Source organism: Boleophthalmus pectinirostris, unplaced genomic scaffold, assembly GCF_026225935.1.
Source record: "Boleophthalmus pectinirostris isolate CB_2022bp ecotype Guang Dong unplaced genomic scaffold, ASM2622593v1 HiC_scaffold_8, whole genome shotgun sequence".
Lineage (NCBI taxonomy): Eukaryota > Metazoa > Chordata > Actinopteri > Gobiiformes > Gobiidae > Boleophthalmus > Boleophthalmus pectinirostris.
In genome coordinates this window covers 3,403,001-3,417,502 of record NW_026571515.1, presented here as the reverse complement: position 1 = coordinate 3,417,502, position 14,502 = coordinate 3,403,001, and the positions used below count along the sequence as shown (strand labels likewise).

The window sequence follows — 14,502 nt, the reverse complement described above, 5'->3', positions numbered from 1 at the left end:
CTTTAGGTCCTCTTTCTCTCTAGGAACTCTCTCTCTCTGGGTACTCTTCCTCTCTCTCTCTTTAGGTCCTCTTTCTCTCCCTCTCTCTCTTGGTACTCCCTTTCTCCCTCTCTTTAGGTCCTCTTTCTCTCCCTCTCTCTCTCTGGGTACTCCCTCTCTCTCTCTTTTTAGGTCCTCTTTCTCTCTAGGCACTCTCTCTCTCTCTGGGTACTCTTCCTCTTTCTCTCTTTAGGTCCTCTTTCTCTCTAGGCACTCTCTCTCACCCTCTTTCTATCTCTCTCTGTCACTCTCTGGGTACTCCTCCTCCCCCCACTCCTTTTTCTTAGGTGCTCTTTCTCTCTCTGGGTACTCTTCCTCTCTTTAGTCTCTCTCTCTTTCAGAGTTTATGCGCCTGATCCCTGGAACGCGGGTTGATGATGTTGTTTCCATGGTAACACATCAGCTTTTCATTTGGGAGCGATGATGCTGCGTTGGTGTGAGCGCTTCACACAGAGACGCTGCACTTCCACCGCTCGCTCTCCAAACACCAGCACACATCTACAGCTCCACCAGCTACAACAGCACCACCTAAAACTCCACCACCACCTAAAACAAAACTCCACCTAAAACAACCCACCTAAAACAACACACCTAAAACAACAACCACCTAAAACTACACCAGCTACAACAGCACCACCTAAAACAACTCCACCTAAAACAACAACCACCTAAAACACCACCAGCTACAACAGCACCACCTAAAAAACAGCTCCACCAGCTACAACAGCACCACCTAAAACAACTCCACCTAAAAACACCACCTAAAACAACTCCACCTAAAAACAACTCCACCAGCACCACCTAAAACTACACCAGCTACAACAGCACCACCTAAAACAACTCCACCTAAAAACAACACCTAAAACAACTCCACCTAAAACTACACCAGCTACAACAGCACCACCTAAAACAACTCCACCTAAAACAACTCCACCTAAAAACACCACCTAAAACAACAACACCTAAAACAACTCCACCAGCACCACCTAAAACAACTCCACCTAAAAACACCACCACACATCTACATCTACACCAGCTACAACAGCACCACCGAAAACAACTCCACCTAAAAACACCACCTAAAAACACCACTTAAAAACAACTCCACCTAAAACAACTCCACCAGCTACAACAGCACCACCTAAAACAACTCCACCTAAAACAACTCCATCTAAAACTTCACCAGCTACAACAGCACCACCTAAAACAACTCCACCTAAAACAACTCCACCTAAAACAACTCCACCAAAACTACAACAGCACCACCTAAAACAACTCACCACAAAACAATCCACCTAAAACTACACCAGCTACAACAGCACCACCTAAAACAACTCCACCTAAAAACAACTCCACCTAAAACAACAACACCTAAAAACAACTCCACCTAAAACAACAACACCTAAAACTACACCAGCTACAACAGCACCACCTAAAACAACTCCACCTAAAACAACTCCACCTAAAACTACACCAGCTACAACAGCACCACCTAAAACAACTCCACCTAAAAACAACAACACCTAAAAACAACTCCACCTAAAACAACAACACCTAAAACTACACCAGCTACAGCAGCACCACCTAAAACAACTCCACCTAAAAACAACTCCACCTAAAACAACTCCACCTAAAAACAACTCCACCAGCTACAACAGCACCACCTAAAACTCCACCAGCTACAACAGCACCACCTAAAACAACTCCACCTAAAAACAACTCCACCTAAAACAACTCCACCAAAAACAACTCCACCTAAAAACAACTCCACCAGCTACAACAGCACCACCTAAAACAACTCCACCTAAAAACACCACCACACATCTACAGCTCCACCAGCTACAACAGCACCACCTAAAAACAACTCCACCTAAAACAACAACACCTAAAACTACACCACCTAAAACAACTCCACCTAAAACAACTCCACCTAAAACAACTCCACCAACACCACCTAAAACAACTCCACCTAAAACTACACCAGCTACAACAGCACCACCTAAAACAACTCCACCTAAAACAACTCCACTAAAACTACACCAGCTACAACAGCACCACCTAAAACAACTCCACCTAAAACAGCACCACCTAAAACAGCACCACCTAAAACAACTCCACCTAAAACAACTCCACCAGCTACAACAGCACCACCTAAAACAACTCCACCTAAAACAGCACCACCTAAAACAACTCCACCTAAAACAACTCCACCTAAAACAGCACCACCTAAATCAACTCCACCTAAAAACTACTCCACCTAAAAACACCACCACACATCTACAGCTCCACCAGCTACAACAGCACCACCTAAAAACAACTCCACCTAAAACAACAACACCTAAAACTACACCAGCTACAACAGCACCACCTAAAACAACTCCACCAACACCACCTAAAACAACTCACCAGCTACAACACACCACCTAAAACCACCAGCTACAACAGCACCACCTAAAACAACTCCACCTAAAACTACACCAGCTACAACAGCACCACCTAAAACAACTCCACCAGCTACAACAGCACCACCTAAAACAACTCCACCAGCTACAACAGCACCACCTAAAACAACTCCACCAACACCACCTAAAACAACTCCACCAGCTACAACAGCTCCACCTAAAACTCCACCAGCTACAACAGCACCACCTAAAACAACTCCACCTAAAACTACACCAGCTACAACAGCACCACCTAAAAACAACTCCACCAGCTACAACAGCACCACCTAAAAACAACTCCACCAGCTAAACAGCACCACCTAAAACAACTCCAAACAACACACCTAAAACCAACTCCACCTAAAACAACTCCACCTAAAACACACCAGCTACAACAGCACCTAAAACAACTCCACCTAAAACAACTCCACCAGCTACAACAGCATCACCTAAAAACAACTCCACCTAAAAACACCACCTAAAAACAACTCCACATAAAACACCACCACACATCCACATCCACATCTACACCAGCTACAACAGCACCACCTAAAACAACTCCACCAACACCACCTAAAACAACTCCACCAACACCACCTAAAACAACTCCACCTAAAACAACACCACCTAAAACAACTCCACCTAAAAACACCACCTAAAAACAACTCCACCTAAAACAACTCCACACATCCACATCTACAGCACCACCTAAAACAACTCCACCTAAAACTCCACCAGCTACAACAGCACCACCTAAAACAACTCCACCTAAAACAACACCACCTAAAACAACACCACCTAAAACAACTCCACCTAAAACTCCACCACCTAAAACAACACCACCTAAAACAACTCCACCTAAAAACAACTCCACCTAAAACAACTCCACCTAAAACAACACCACCTAAAACAACTCCACCTAAAAACAACTCCACCTAAAAACACCACCTAAAAAACAACTCCACCTAAAACAACTCCACCTAAAAACACCACCTAAAAACAACTCCACCTAAAACAACTCCACACATCCACATCTACAGCACCACCTAAAACAACTCCACCTAAAACAGCACCACCTAAAACAACTCCACCTAAAACAACACCACCTAAAACAACTCCACCTAAAAACACCACCTAAAAACAACTCCACCTAAAACAACTCCACACATCCACATCTACAGCACCACCTAAAACACTCCACCTAAAACAATTCCACCTAAAAACACCACTAAAAACAACTCCACCTAAAAACAACTCCACCACAAAACATCTACACACACCTAACAACTCCACCAAAAACAGCACCACCTAAAACAACTCCACCTAAAACAACACCACCTAAAACAACTCCACCTAAAAACACCACCTAAAAACAACTCCACCTAAAACAACTCCACACATCCACATCTACAGCACCACCTAAAACAACTCCACCTAAAAACAACTCCACCTAAAACAACTCCACCTTAAAACAACTCCACCTAAAAAACACCACCACACATCCACATCTACACCAGCTACATCAGCACCACCTAAAACAAACTCCACCTTAAAACAACTCCACCTAAAAACACCACCACACATCCACACATCTACACCAGCTACATCAGCACCACCTAAAATAACTCCACCTAAAACAACTCCACCTAAAAACAACTCCACACATCCACCACTACATCTACAGCTACACCAGCTACAACAGCACCACCTAAAACAACTCCTCCTAAAACAACTCCACACATCCACATCCACATCTACAGCACCACCTAAAACAACTCCACCTAAAACTACACCACCTAAAACAACAACACCTAAAAACACCACCACACATCCACATCTACACCAGCTACAACAGCACCACCTAAAAACAACTCCACACATCTACATCTACAGCATCACCTAAAACAACTCCACCTAAAAACAACTCCACCTAAAACAACTCCACCTAAAACAACTCCACACATCCACATCTACAGCACCACCTAAAACAACTCCACCTAAAACAACACCATCTAAAACAACTCCACCTAAAACAACTCCACGAAAACACCACCTAAAACAACACCTAAAACAACTCACCAACACCACCTAAAACAACTCCACCTAAAGCAACACTACCTAAAACAACACCACACATCCAGATCTACGGCTACACCAGAACCACCTAAAACAACTCCACCCATGTCTACATCTACACCAGCTACACCAACACCACCATAAAACAACTCCACGTAAAACAACTCCACCTAAAACAACACCGCCTAAAAACAACTCCACCTAAAACAACTCCACCTAAAACAACTCCACCTAAAACAACTCCACACATCCACATCTACGGCTACATCAGCACCACCTAAAACAATTCCACCCACAGCTACATCACCAGCTACATCTACAGCTACACCTAAAACAACTCCACCTAGAACAACACCACACATCAGCACCACCTAAAACAACTCCGCCTAAAACAACTCCACCAGCACCACTTAAAACAACTCCACCTAAATCAACAACACCTAAAACAACTCCACCCACAGCTACATCACCAGCTACATCAGCAACAGCTACACCTAAAACAATTCCACCTACAGCTACATCTACATCAGCTCCACCTAAACCAGCTCCACCTAAACCAGCTACATCTAAAACAACTCCACCCACATCTACATCAGCTACATCTAAAACAACTCCACCCACATCTACATCAGCTACATCTAAACAACTCCACCCACATCTACATCAGCTACATCTAAAACAACTCCACCTACAGCTACATCTACACCAGCTCCACCTAAACCAGCTACATCTAAAACAACTCCACCCACATCTACATCAGCTACACCTAAAACAACTCCACCTATGTCTACATCTACAGCTACGTCCACATCAGCTCCACCTAAACCAGCCCCACCACATCTACATCTACACCAGCTCCACTTAAAACAGCTCCACCTACATCTACATCTACAGCTACACCAGCTACAACAGCACCACCTAAAACAACTCCACGTAAAACAACTCCACCTAAAACAACTCCACCTAAAACAACTCCACACATCCACATCTACGGCTACATCAGAACCACCTAAAACAACTCCGCCTAAAACAACTCCACCAGCACCACTTAAAACAACTCCACCTAAATCAACAACACCTAAAACAACTCCACCTAAAAGAACTCCACCCACAGCTACATCAGCACCAGCTACACCTAAAACAGCTCCATCTAAAGCTACATCTATATCACCAGCTACATCAGCTACACCTAAAACAATTCCACCTACAGCTACATCCACATCTACACCAGCTCCACCTAAACCAGCTACATCTAAAACAACTCCACCCACATCTACATCAGCTCCACCTAAAACAACTCCAACTACATCAGCTCCACCTAAAACAACTCCAACTACATCTACATCAGCTACACCTAAAACAACTCCACCTAAACCAGCTACATCTAAAACAACTCCACCACATCTACATCAGCTCCACCTAAAACAACTCCAACTACATCTACATCAGCTACACCTAAACCAGCTCCACCTAAACCATCTACATCTAAAACAACTCCACCCACATCTACATCAGCTACACCTAAAACAACTCCACCTATGTCTACATCTACAGCTACGTCCACATCAGCTCCACCTAAACCAGCTCCACCTACATCTACATCTACAGCAGCTCCACCTAAACCAGCTCCAGCTAAACCAGCTCCACCTTAAACAACTCCATGTTCACACTGGTCCTGGTTGGATCTTGTTGTGATCCCGGGTTAGTCCTGACGTAGACTTGGTTTGGTTCTGCTCTAGTCCTGGTTTAGTTCCAGATCTTGTCCTCAAGTCCTCATGAGGCAAAACCTTTATTATTAGATCAACAATTCACAATAACTTTTCCAGTGGAGGGTCCATCACCTGCATGTCTTCTTCTTGCTTTGTCGAAAATGTTCCACAGTAGAAATTAAACCTATCTACAACTCTAGACTACATTACAGGTCAGATCTGTGGAGAGGCGCCCCTCAAGTCACAATTTACAAGAGAGAATGATTGTATTTTTGAGCAATAGTAATGTAACGAAGAAATACTAGACAGAAAAGTTTAACGTCACACCACGGAACATTCCAGACCAAGCAATAACATCTCCACGGATACAAACAGGTGATCGACCTGACAGAAAAGTTGCACAATATAGCTTTAAAGTTCAGATATGAGTGAAAATCAGTTATGTTTATGGTTTAAAGTAAAGTGCACACGTCAGATTTTCAGGTTTTTCTCATTCTGACCTGGTTTGGTGAATAGTTCCTGTGGTCCAAACTGTATTTATTTTAGTTTTAGGTGAATTAAGTGAAAATTTGTGGGAAAAAAGTTGAGAAAAAACAAAAATAGAGGAGTTAGAGGTCAGTTCTTAAACAAACTCCTTCTACCTCCTTTCAAAATGAGCGACAATTTACGCTCAACGAAGGCATTTTTCTGACAGTTTAAACCTTCATTTATCAAACTAAAAGCGCTGTCTTTTATTTTTATTAATCTGATCTATCTATTGTGTAATTGAGACAAGTTGTGGCCCTTGTGAACAATACGGTTGCTAGGTAACGGTTATGGAATTACCTCTATGTGGGCCTCTGTCACGCCTGCTGTTATTAATGACATTTTTTTGCAGTTTCATTAAAGAGGGAGTGTCTCATTTTCAAAACCGCGAGTGTTCGTGAATGTTAAATCAAAGCCTCACATGTGTCTCTCGTTTTGGGTTGCCAGGTTCAGTGCTGAAATCCAGTTGGTTTGAACCTAAAAGGATTCACTCTCTCTGATCCGAACGGTCTCGACTTAAAGCCCGGCGCCTGCAGCCGGTCGTTAATCAAGACGAGGGGAGTTTATTTGTACAGCGCAAGTCGAACACAAAGTTTTGTCTGTGCGCGCGGTCGATGAAGAACACAACAAGCGGCGAGAACTAATGCGAACTGCAGACGCGTTGATCATCGACACTTCGAACGCACCTTGTTGCTCCGGGTTCCTCGTGGGGTTACGACTGTCTGGGGGGGGGGGGGGGGGTCGCGCTCTGCAATCAATTGGGAGTCCCTGCTCCTGGACTGGGGTTTGTCACAGCGAGGGGCCGATAGCAAATACGTTGATGTTCTTGTGAGTTGACGACAGTTGTTCTTTAATGTGATTGTCCGGCCAGATGTTCACAAGGGCTTGAATTTCTTCAGAGGTCCAAGTTTGGTTACAGTTCAAGGTCTCAGTGTCTTCTTCATTCACCACAAACACACAAACAGAAAATGAAATCATTAGTAGAGCCCGACCGATATGGATTTTGTTGTTGCCGATATGACACCAATATAATGGGAGTTGGCGCTGCCGATAGCCGATATAATCGCCGATATATTTTAGTGATGTAAAAATTCACTGTAAATCTTGAATTATTTTAAATAAACTTAGGTTTGGTTCTTGTGGATTTTAAACTGGGTTTATTTAGGCAACATTTATTGTTATTCTGCCTCTTTACATGATATGTCATAGGACTAAAGCAGGTCTAAGGCAGGTCTAAAGCAGGACTAAACCAGAACTGAACCAGGACTGAAAAAAGCACTAAACCAGGACTAAAACAGATCTAAACTATGTGCAAAAGAGGACTAAACCAGAACTTAACCAGGACTGAGTGTCGGGACTCAGTCTCTATCTCTCTCGACCCCAAGATTAGTCTGGTTTATTTATTTTATGCTGAATATATTTATGCACGTTTTTTTTTGCCCTATACACACGCATATTTCTGAAAGTTTCCTTTTTAGCCACTGCCGCTGTCAAACTACCACGAGTCTGCATGCAGCGTGAAGAGAAAAAAGTGAGAGAAAGAGAAAAACATAGCTCCCAATCCTAATAAGGATCAGGCTCCCGTCGTTCGCTTCAAAGAGCCGGATCTAAGAGCCGCTTCATTCGCGACCGACCCATCACTACTAGCCTAGCTAGTAAATAAACAATCGCTATTAGCCTTTACCCGTAAATACGTGCGCGCCATGGTAATTAATTATATGCGCAAATTTCATCATTCACACTTCTATTCACAGTTCATTTACATATCAATGCAGGTCCAGTAACAAATATACGGCCAATATAGTAACTTTACAACAGACCAATAGAAAACAGCCTGTTTATGTGTGGGAGCTACAGCAGCTAATCGCTAACAAAAAACTAGCTTCAAAGTCAATGTATTTCCAACACTCACCGCTCACAGAGGCTCATCCTCACATCACAAGTCTGCACCAATAAAAGTCCTTTTAATCCAGACTCAAAGCGATTGTCCGTAAAAAGAAAATAATCTCAGTGTTTAGATCAATATCTGCGGATGTAAACAAACGCACGTGACTCTGGGGTGTGTTCAGGGGCAGTATGAACACACACAGACAAATGACTCTGCAGATAAATACTGATGTGGAGCCACATATTTGGACATTAATATGTTTGTAAATTGGATTAAATGAACATAATGTAGAGAGTCTAAGCTTTATAATGACGTATAACATGCCCACGTGAAATATCGGCCCCTATCAGCAAGTATATCGGCCGATAGCCGATATCTTCCAGTTGCTCATATCGGCTGATAATATCGGCCAACCGATATATCGGTCGGGCTCTAATCATTAGTCTCCCTTTCCCATGATGCATTTTGAATAGTTCATTTGGATCTACTGTCTGTGGTCTGGACACAAGTTCATGTTCTCACCAGAGGAACCCAAGCCCCGGAGTTTCAAAATGGTCGCCCATTCAAATCAATGGGCCGAGCTCAATGACACATGATTCCAGATTCTCCTTTAGCCCGGTGAGGTTCTTCCGGTGGCTCTGGGCTGATTGAGTATGTGGAGTAGTGTCTTTTCTCTCACGGTACATGCGAATGGAGTGTGGTCTTGTGTATCATGTGATCGCTTTGACCAATCAGAGCAAGAGGAGTAGAGAATAGCCGAAGCGAAAGATTATAAAGAGTTTTTTAAGACAACTGAAGGATTTTGAGCGGAGAAAAAGTTTATGATCTAATGTTATGATGATGTTTGATATTTGTTTGAGTGCTCCTGTTCTTCTGTGTTTGCTTTTGTGAGCCCTGGACCCGGATGCGTCGCAGCGTGTCGAGGATTGGCCGGTCACCCCTCCGCCCCCACCAGTCCACGGACGCCACCTGTGGTAGCGGGGGTTTAAAGGACAGTCTTCTCCCTGCTCGGGGCTGGATCCCTGCGGCCAGTTCGCCCTTTTTGTTTGATTCTTTGGTTGTCTCATTTTGTGTTTTGTTGCCGGCTGTTGCCTCCGTTAGTTCTTTGAGACACCTTTTTGTTCGCAGTACAACTTGAGTTAGATTTTGTTACATTGTACTTAGTTAGGGCTCCTTAGTTTATTAGATTATTTTGTTTAATTACTTTTTATTATCTCCTCAAATACCTGTTTTTTTTTTTTGTTCTTTTCCTACAATGTAAATAATAAATGCACAATTTTTTGTTAAACCTTAAACATCCTGGTTTTATTGTTACATCCCTTTCTCCCCTAGCAAAGGGGACGTAACATCTAAAAATTGGAAAAAAATATTGCCACATAATCTGATATTTTTGAAAGTTGTAGGTGCCTGTTTGCCGAACAAGAGACGTTTGTGATTATTTTGCGCTGTATGAGAAAAATCCTTTCTCAGCCCGGAGGATTTTTCCGCTGTAGAACCAGTGAGGCCGATACAAGCAGCAACATCCTCCAGTTATTATAATAGATCCATGGAGGGACCACACCAGAGTTTGGCTTTTGGTCAAACTCGGAGTCAAGTGGACCAAGACCACCTCTTTTTTGAGGTCTTGGTCCAGGACTAAACTTAGAACTACATCAGGACTAAATTTAAAACTACATCAAGACTACATCAGGACTAAACTAGGACTACATCAGGACTAAACTTAGGACTACATAAAGACTAAATTTAGGACTACATCAGGACTAAACCAGTGCTACATCAAGACTACATCGGGATTAAATTTAAGACTACATCAGGACTAAACTCAGGACTACATCAGGACTAAATTTAGAACCACATCAAGACTAAATTTAGGACTACATCAGGACTAAACGAGGACTACATCAGGACTAAACAAGGACTACATCAGGACTAAATGAGGACTACATCAGGACTAAACGAGGACTACATCAGGACTAAACGAGGACTACATCAGGACTAAACTTGAGACTAAACTTAGAACTACATCAGGACTAAACTAGGACTATTTCAGGTCTAAATTTAGGATTACATCAGGAAAATATCATAAATTTAGGATTATATTAGGACTACATCAGGACTACATCAGGACTAATATCAGGACTAAATTTAGGACTACATCAAGAGTACATCAAGATTAAACTAGGACTACATCAGGACTAAACTTTGAACTACATCAGGACTAAACTTAAAACTACATCAAGACTACATCAGGACTAAACTAGGACTACATCAGGACTAAACTAGGACTACATCAGGACTACATTAGGACTTAAACTAGGACTACATCAGGACTAAACTAGGACTACATCAGGACTTAACTAGGACTACATCAGGACTACATTAGGACTTAACTAGGACTACATCAGGACTAAACTAGGACTACATCAGGACTAAACTAGGACTACATCAAGACTACATCAGGACTAAACTAGGACTACATCAGGACTACATCAGGACTAAACTAGGACTACATCAGGACTAAACTACTAGGACTAAACTAGGACTACAGGACTACAGGACTACATACAGGACTAAACTAGGACTACATCAGGACTAAACTAGGACTACATCAGGACTACATCAGGACTAAACTTAGAACTACATTAGGACTAAACTAGGACTACATCAGGACTAAACTAGGACTACATCAGGACTAAACTAGGACTACATCAGGACTACATCAGGACTAAACTAGGACTACATCAGGACTACAGAAGAGGTCGATGGTTCTTATGACACTAACAGACTTGGCTGAAAAAAGAACCTAATGTCATAAATTATTGGAAAACCTAATGAACCTCATTGGACTAAAACGAGATTTTAATGTGATTTTTGATAAATAAACTGTGGCATTCAGTTCACGATTTTTGATTTATTTAATTTGACAGTTTTGCTGCTTTTGAGTATTACAGCTTCTCAAGAGGAGTTACTCAGAAAAGTTAAGCCCTTTTTGTACTCAAGGTAAATGTCAAGCAGGAGGAAAAACATCTCACGAGATATTTTACTTCATGTGTGGCACAAGAAAGTTTAGTCTTGGTTTAGTCCTAGTTTAGTCCTAGTTTAATCCTAGTTTAGTCCTGCTTTAGTCCTGGTTTTAGTCCTGCTTTAGTCCTGGTTTTAGTTCTGGTTTTAGTCTTAGTTTAGTCCTGGTTTAGTCCTGGTTTTAGTTCTGGTTTTAGTCCTGGTTTTAATCCTAGTTTTAGTCCTGCTTTTAGTTCTGGTTTTAGTCTTAGTTTAGTCCTGGTTTAGTCCTGGTTTTAGTCTTAGTTTAGTCCTGTTAGTTTTTTAGTCCTGGTTTAGTCCTAGTTTAGTCCTGGTTTTAGTCCTGGTTTAATCCTAGTTTAGTCCTGCTTTAGTCCTGGTTTTAGTTCTGGTTTTAGTCTTAGTTTAGTCCTGGTTTAGTCCTGCTTTAGTCCTGGTTTTAGTCCGGGTTTAGTCCTGGTTTAGTCCTGGTTTAATCCTAGTTTAGTCCTGCTTTAGTCCTGGTTTTAGTTCTGGTTTTAGTCTTAGTTTAGTTCTGGTTTTAGTCTTAGTTTAGTCCTGGTTTAGTCCTGCTTTAGTCCTGGTTTTAGTCCGGGTTTAGTCCTGGTTTAGTCCTGGTTTAATCCTAGTTTAGTCCTGCTTTAGTCCTGGTTTTAGTTCTGGTTTTAGTCTTAGTTTAGTCCTGGTTTTAGTCTTAGTTTAGTCCTGGTTTTAGGTTTTAGAAAACTGCTGTAACGAGCTTTAATTGGTCGATAAAAATCCATTAGATTCTCATTATTATTATTTTTATTATTATGAATCTGCCCTGTCCTCGCCCAGATCTCTGTACTTGGTTATGATTATTTGAAAAGAAAAAAAAAAACCTCTGAGTCATAAACTTGGGGATGGAAAACTGCAGAAGTCATTTTTCAACAATAAAACCACAGAAATGAAAATCCGCTGCTGGCTTTTGTTCTGCAGTTTAACAGAGTCAATGGGCCTGTTTTTGTGACTGACTCGTTTTAGATCAACGCCGAATTTTACGACAACAGAATGTAAAATGTGACCTGCTTATGCTTCGGTTTAATATAAGCACCCCCCGCTGAGTCTAATGTGAAAACAGCTCACGGGGCTGAACCGAACCGTCGCACTCCGTCTAGATCTAATTATAAAACATTATTATTACGCTTAGGCCTGGTCTGGTCTGGTCCACGCTGCGTCTCTGTTCTTCTGAAGGAGGCTGCACTAGCACAGACTCTGGCCTCCTGTGGTTCTGTTTATGCACACGTCTCTCCACAGATGAGAACTAAAAGTACAACTGTGTCATGTTAGTGTCAGAAGAACCATCACAGGGACGGCCTCTTCTGTAGTCCTGATGTAGTCCTGATGTAGTCCTAGTTTAGTCCTGATGTAGTCCTAGTTTAGTCCTGATGTAGTCCTGATGTAGTCCTAGTTTAGTCCTGATGTAGTCCTGATGTAGTCCTAGTTTAGTCCTGATGTAGTCCTAGTTTAGTCCTGATGTAGTCCTAGTTTAGTCCTGATGTAGTCCTGATGTAGTCCTAAGTTTAGTCCTGATGTAGTCCTAGTTTAGTCCTGATGTAGTCCTAGTTTAGTGTGTAGTCTAGTTTAGTCTGATGTAGTCCTAGTTTAGTCCTGATGTAGTCCTAGTCCTGATGTAGTCTAGTTTAGTCTGATGTAGTCCTAGTTTAGTCCTGATGTAGTCCTGATGTAGTTAGTCCTGATGTAGTCCTAGTTTAGTCCTGATGTAGTTCTAGTCTGATGTAGTCCTAGTTTAGTCCTGATGTAGTCCTAGTTAGTCCTGAGTTTAGTCCTAGTAGTCCTAGTTTAGTTCCTGATGTAGTCCTAGTTTAGTCCTGATGTAGTCCTAGTAGTCCTAGTTAGTCCTGTAGTTCTAGTAGTCCTGATGTAGTCCTAGTTTAGTCCTGATGTAGTCCTGATGTAGTTCCTGTTTAGTCCTGATGTAGTCCTAGTTTTAGTCCTGATGTAGTCCTAGTTTAGTCCTGATGTAGTCCTAGTTTAGTCCTGATGTAGTCCTAGTTTAGTCCTGATGTAGTCCTAGTAGTCCTGATGTAGTCCTAGTTTAGTCCTGATGTAGTCCTAGTTTAGTCCTGATGTAGTCCTAGTTTAGTCCTGATGTAGTCCTAGTTTAGTCCTGAGTGTAGTCCTAGTTTAGTCCTGATGTAGTCCTAGTTTAGTCCTGATGTAGTCCTGATGTAGTCCTAGTTTAGTTCTGATGTAGTCCTAGTTTAGTCCTGATGTAGTCCTAGTTTAGTCCTGATGTAGTCCTAGTTTAGTCCTGATGTAGTCCTAGTTTAGTCCTGATGTAGTCCTAGTTTAGTCTGATGTAGTCCTAGTAGTCCTGAGTAGTCCTGAGTCCTGATGTAGTCCTAGTTTAGTCCTGATGTAGTCCTAGTTTAGTCCTGATGTAGTCCTGATGTAGTCCTATGTAGTCCTGTAGTCCTGATGTAGTCCTAGTTTAGTCCTGATGTAGTCCTAGTAGTCTAGTTTAGTCCTGTTTAGTTTAGTCTGATGTAGTCCTAGTTTAGTCCTGAGTAGTCCTAGTTCCTGATGTAGTCCTGATGTAGTCCTAGTTTAGTCCTGATGTAGTCCTTGATGTAGTCCTAGTTTAGTCCTGATGTAGTCCTGATGTAGTTCCTGTTTAGTCCTTGATGTAGTCCTGATGTAGTCCTAGTTTAGTTAGTCCTGATGTAGTCCTGTTTTAGTCCTGATGTAGTCCTAGTGTCCTGATGTAGTCCTAGTTTAGTCCTGATGTAGTCCTAGTTTAGTCCTGATGTAGTCCTGA

At 42.0% G+C, this 14,502-nt stretch overlaps 1 protein-coding gene across 1 annotated transcript; it reads left to right on the top strand.

The window, feature by feature from the left end:
• The first annotated feature begins 459 nt into the window (after nt 1-459).
• LOC129412291 (platelet glycoprotein Ib alpha chain-like) lies at nt 460-5,421 on the top strand. The gene is given in 4 exon segments (XM_055165609.1): nt 460-475; nt 3,015-3,329; nt 4,904-5,037; nt 5,356-5,421. Coding segments are annotated over 4 exon segments (531 nt in total).
• Nucleotides 5,422-14,502: the final 9,081 nt, after the last annotated feature.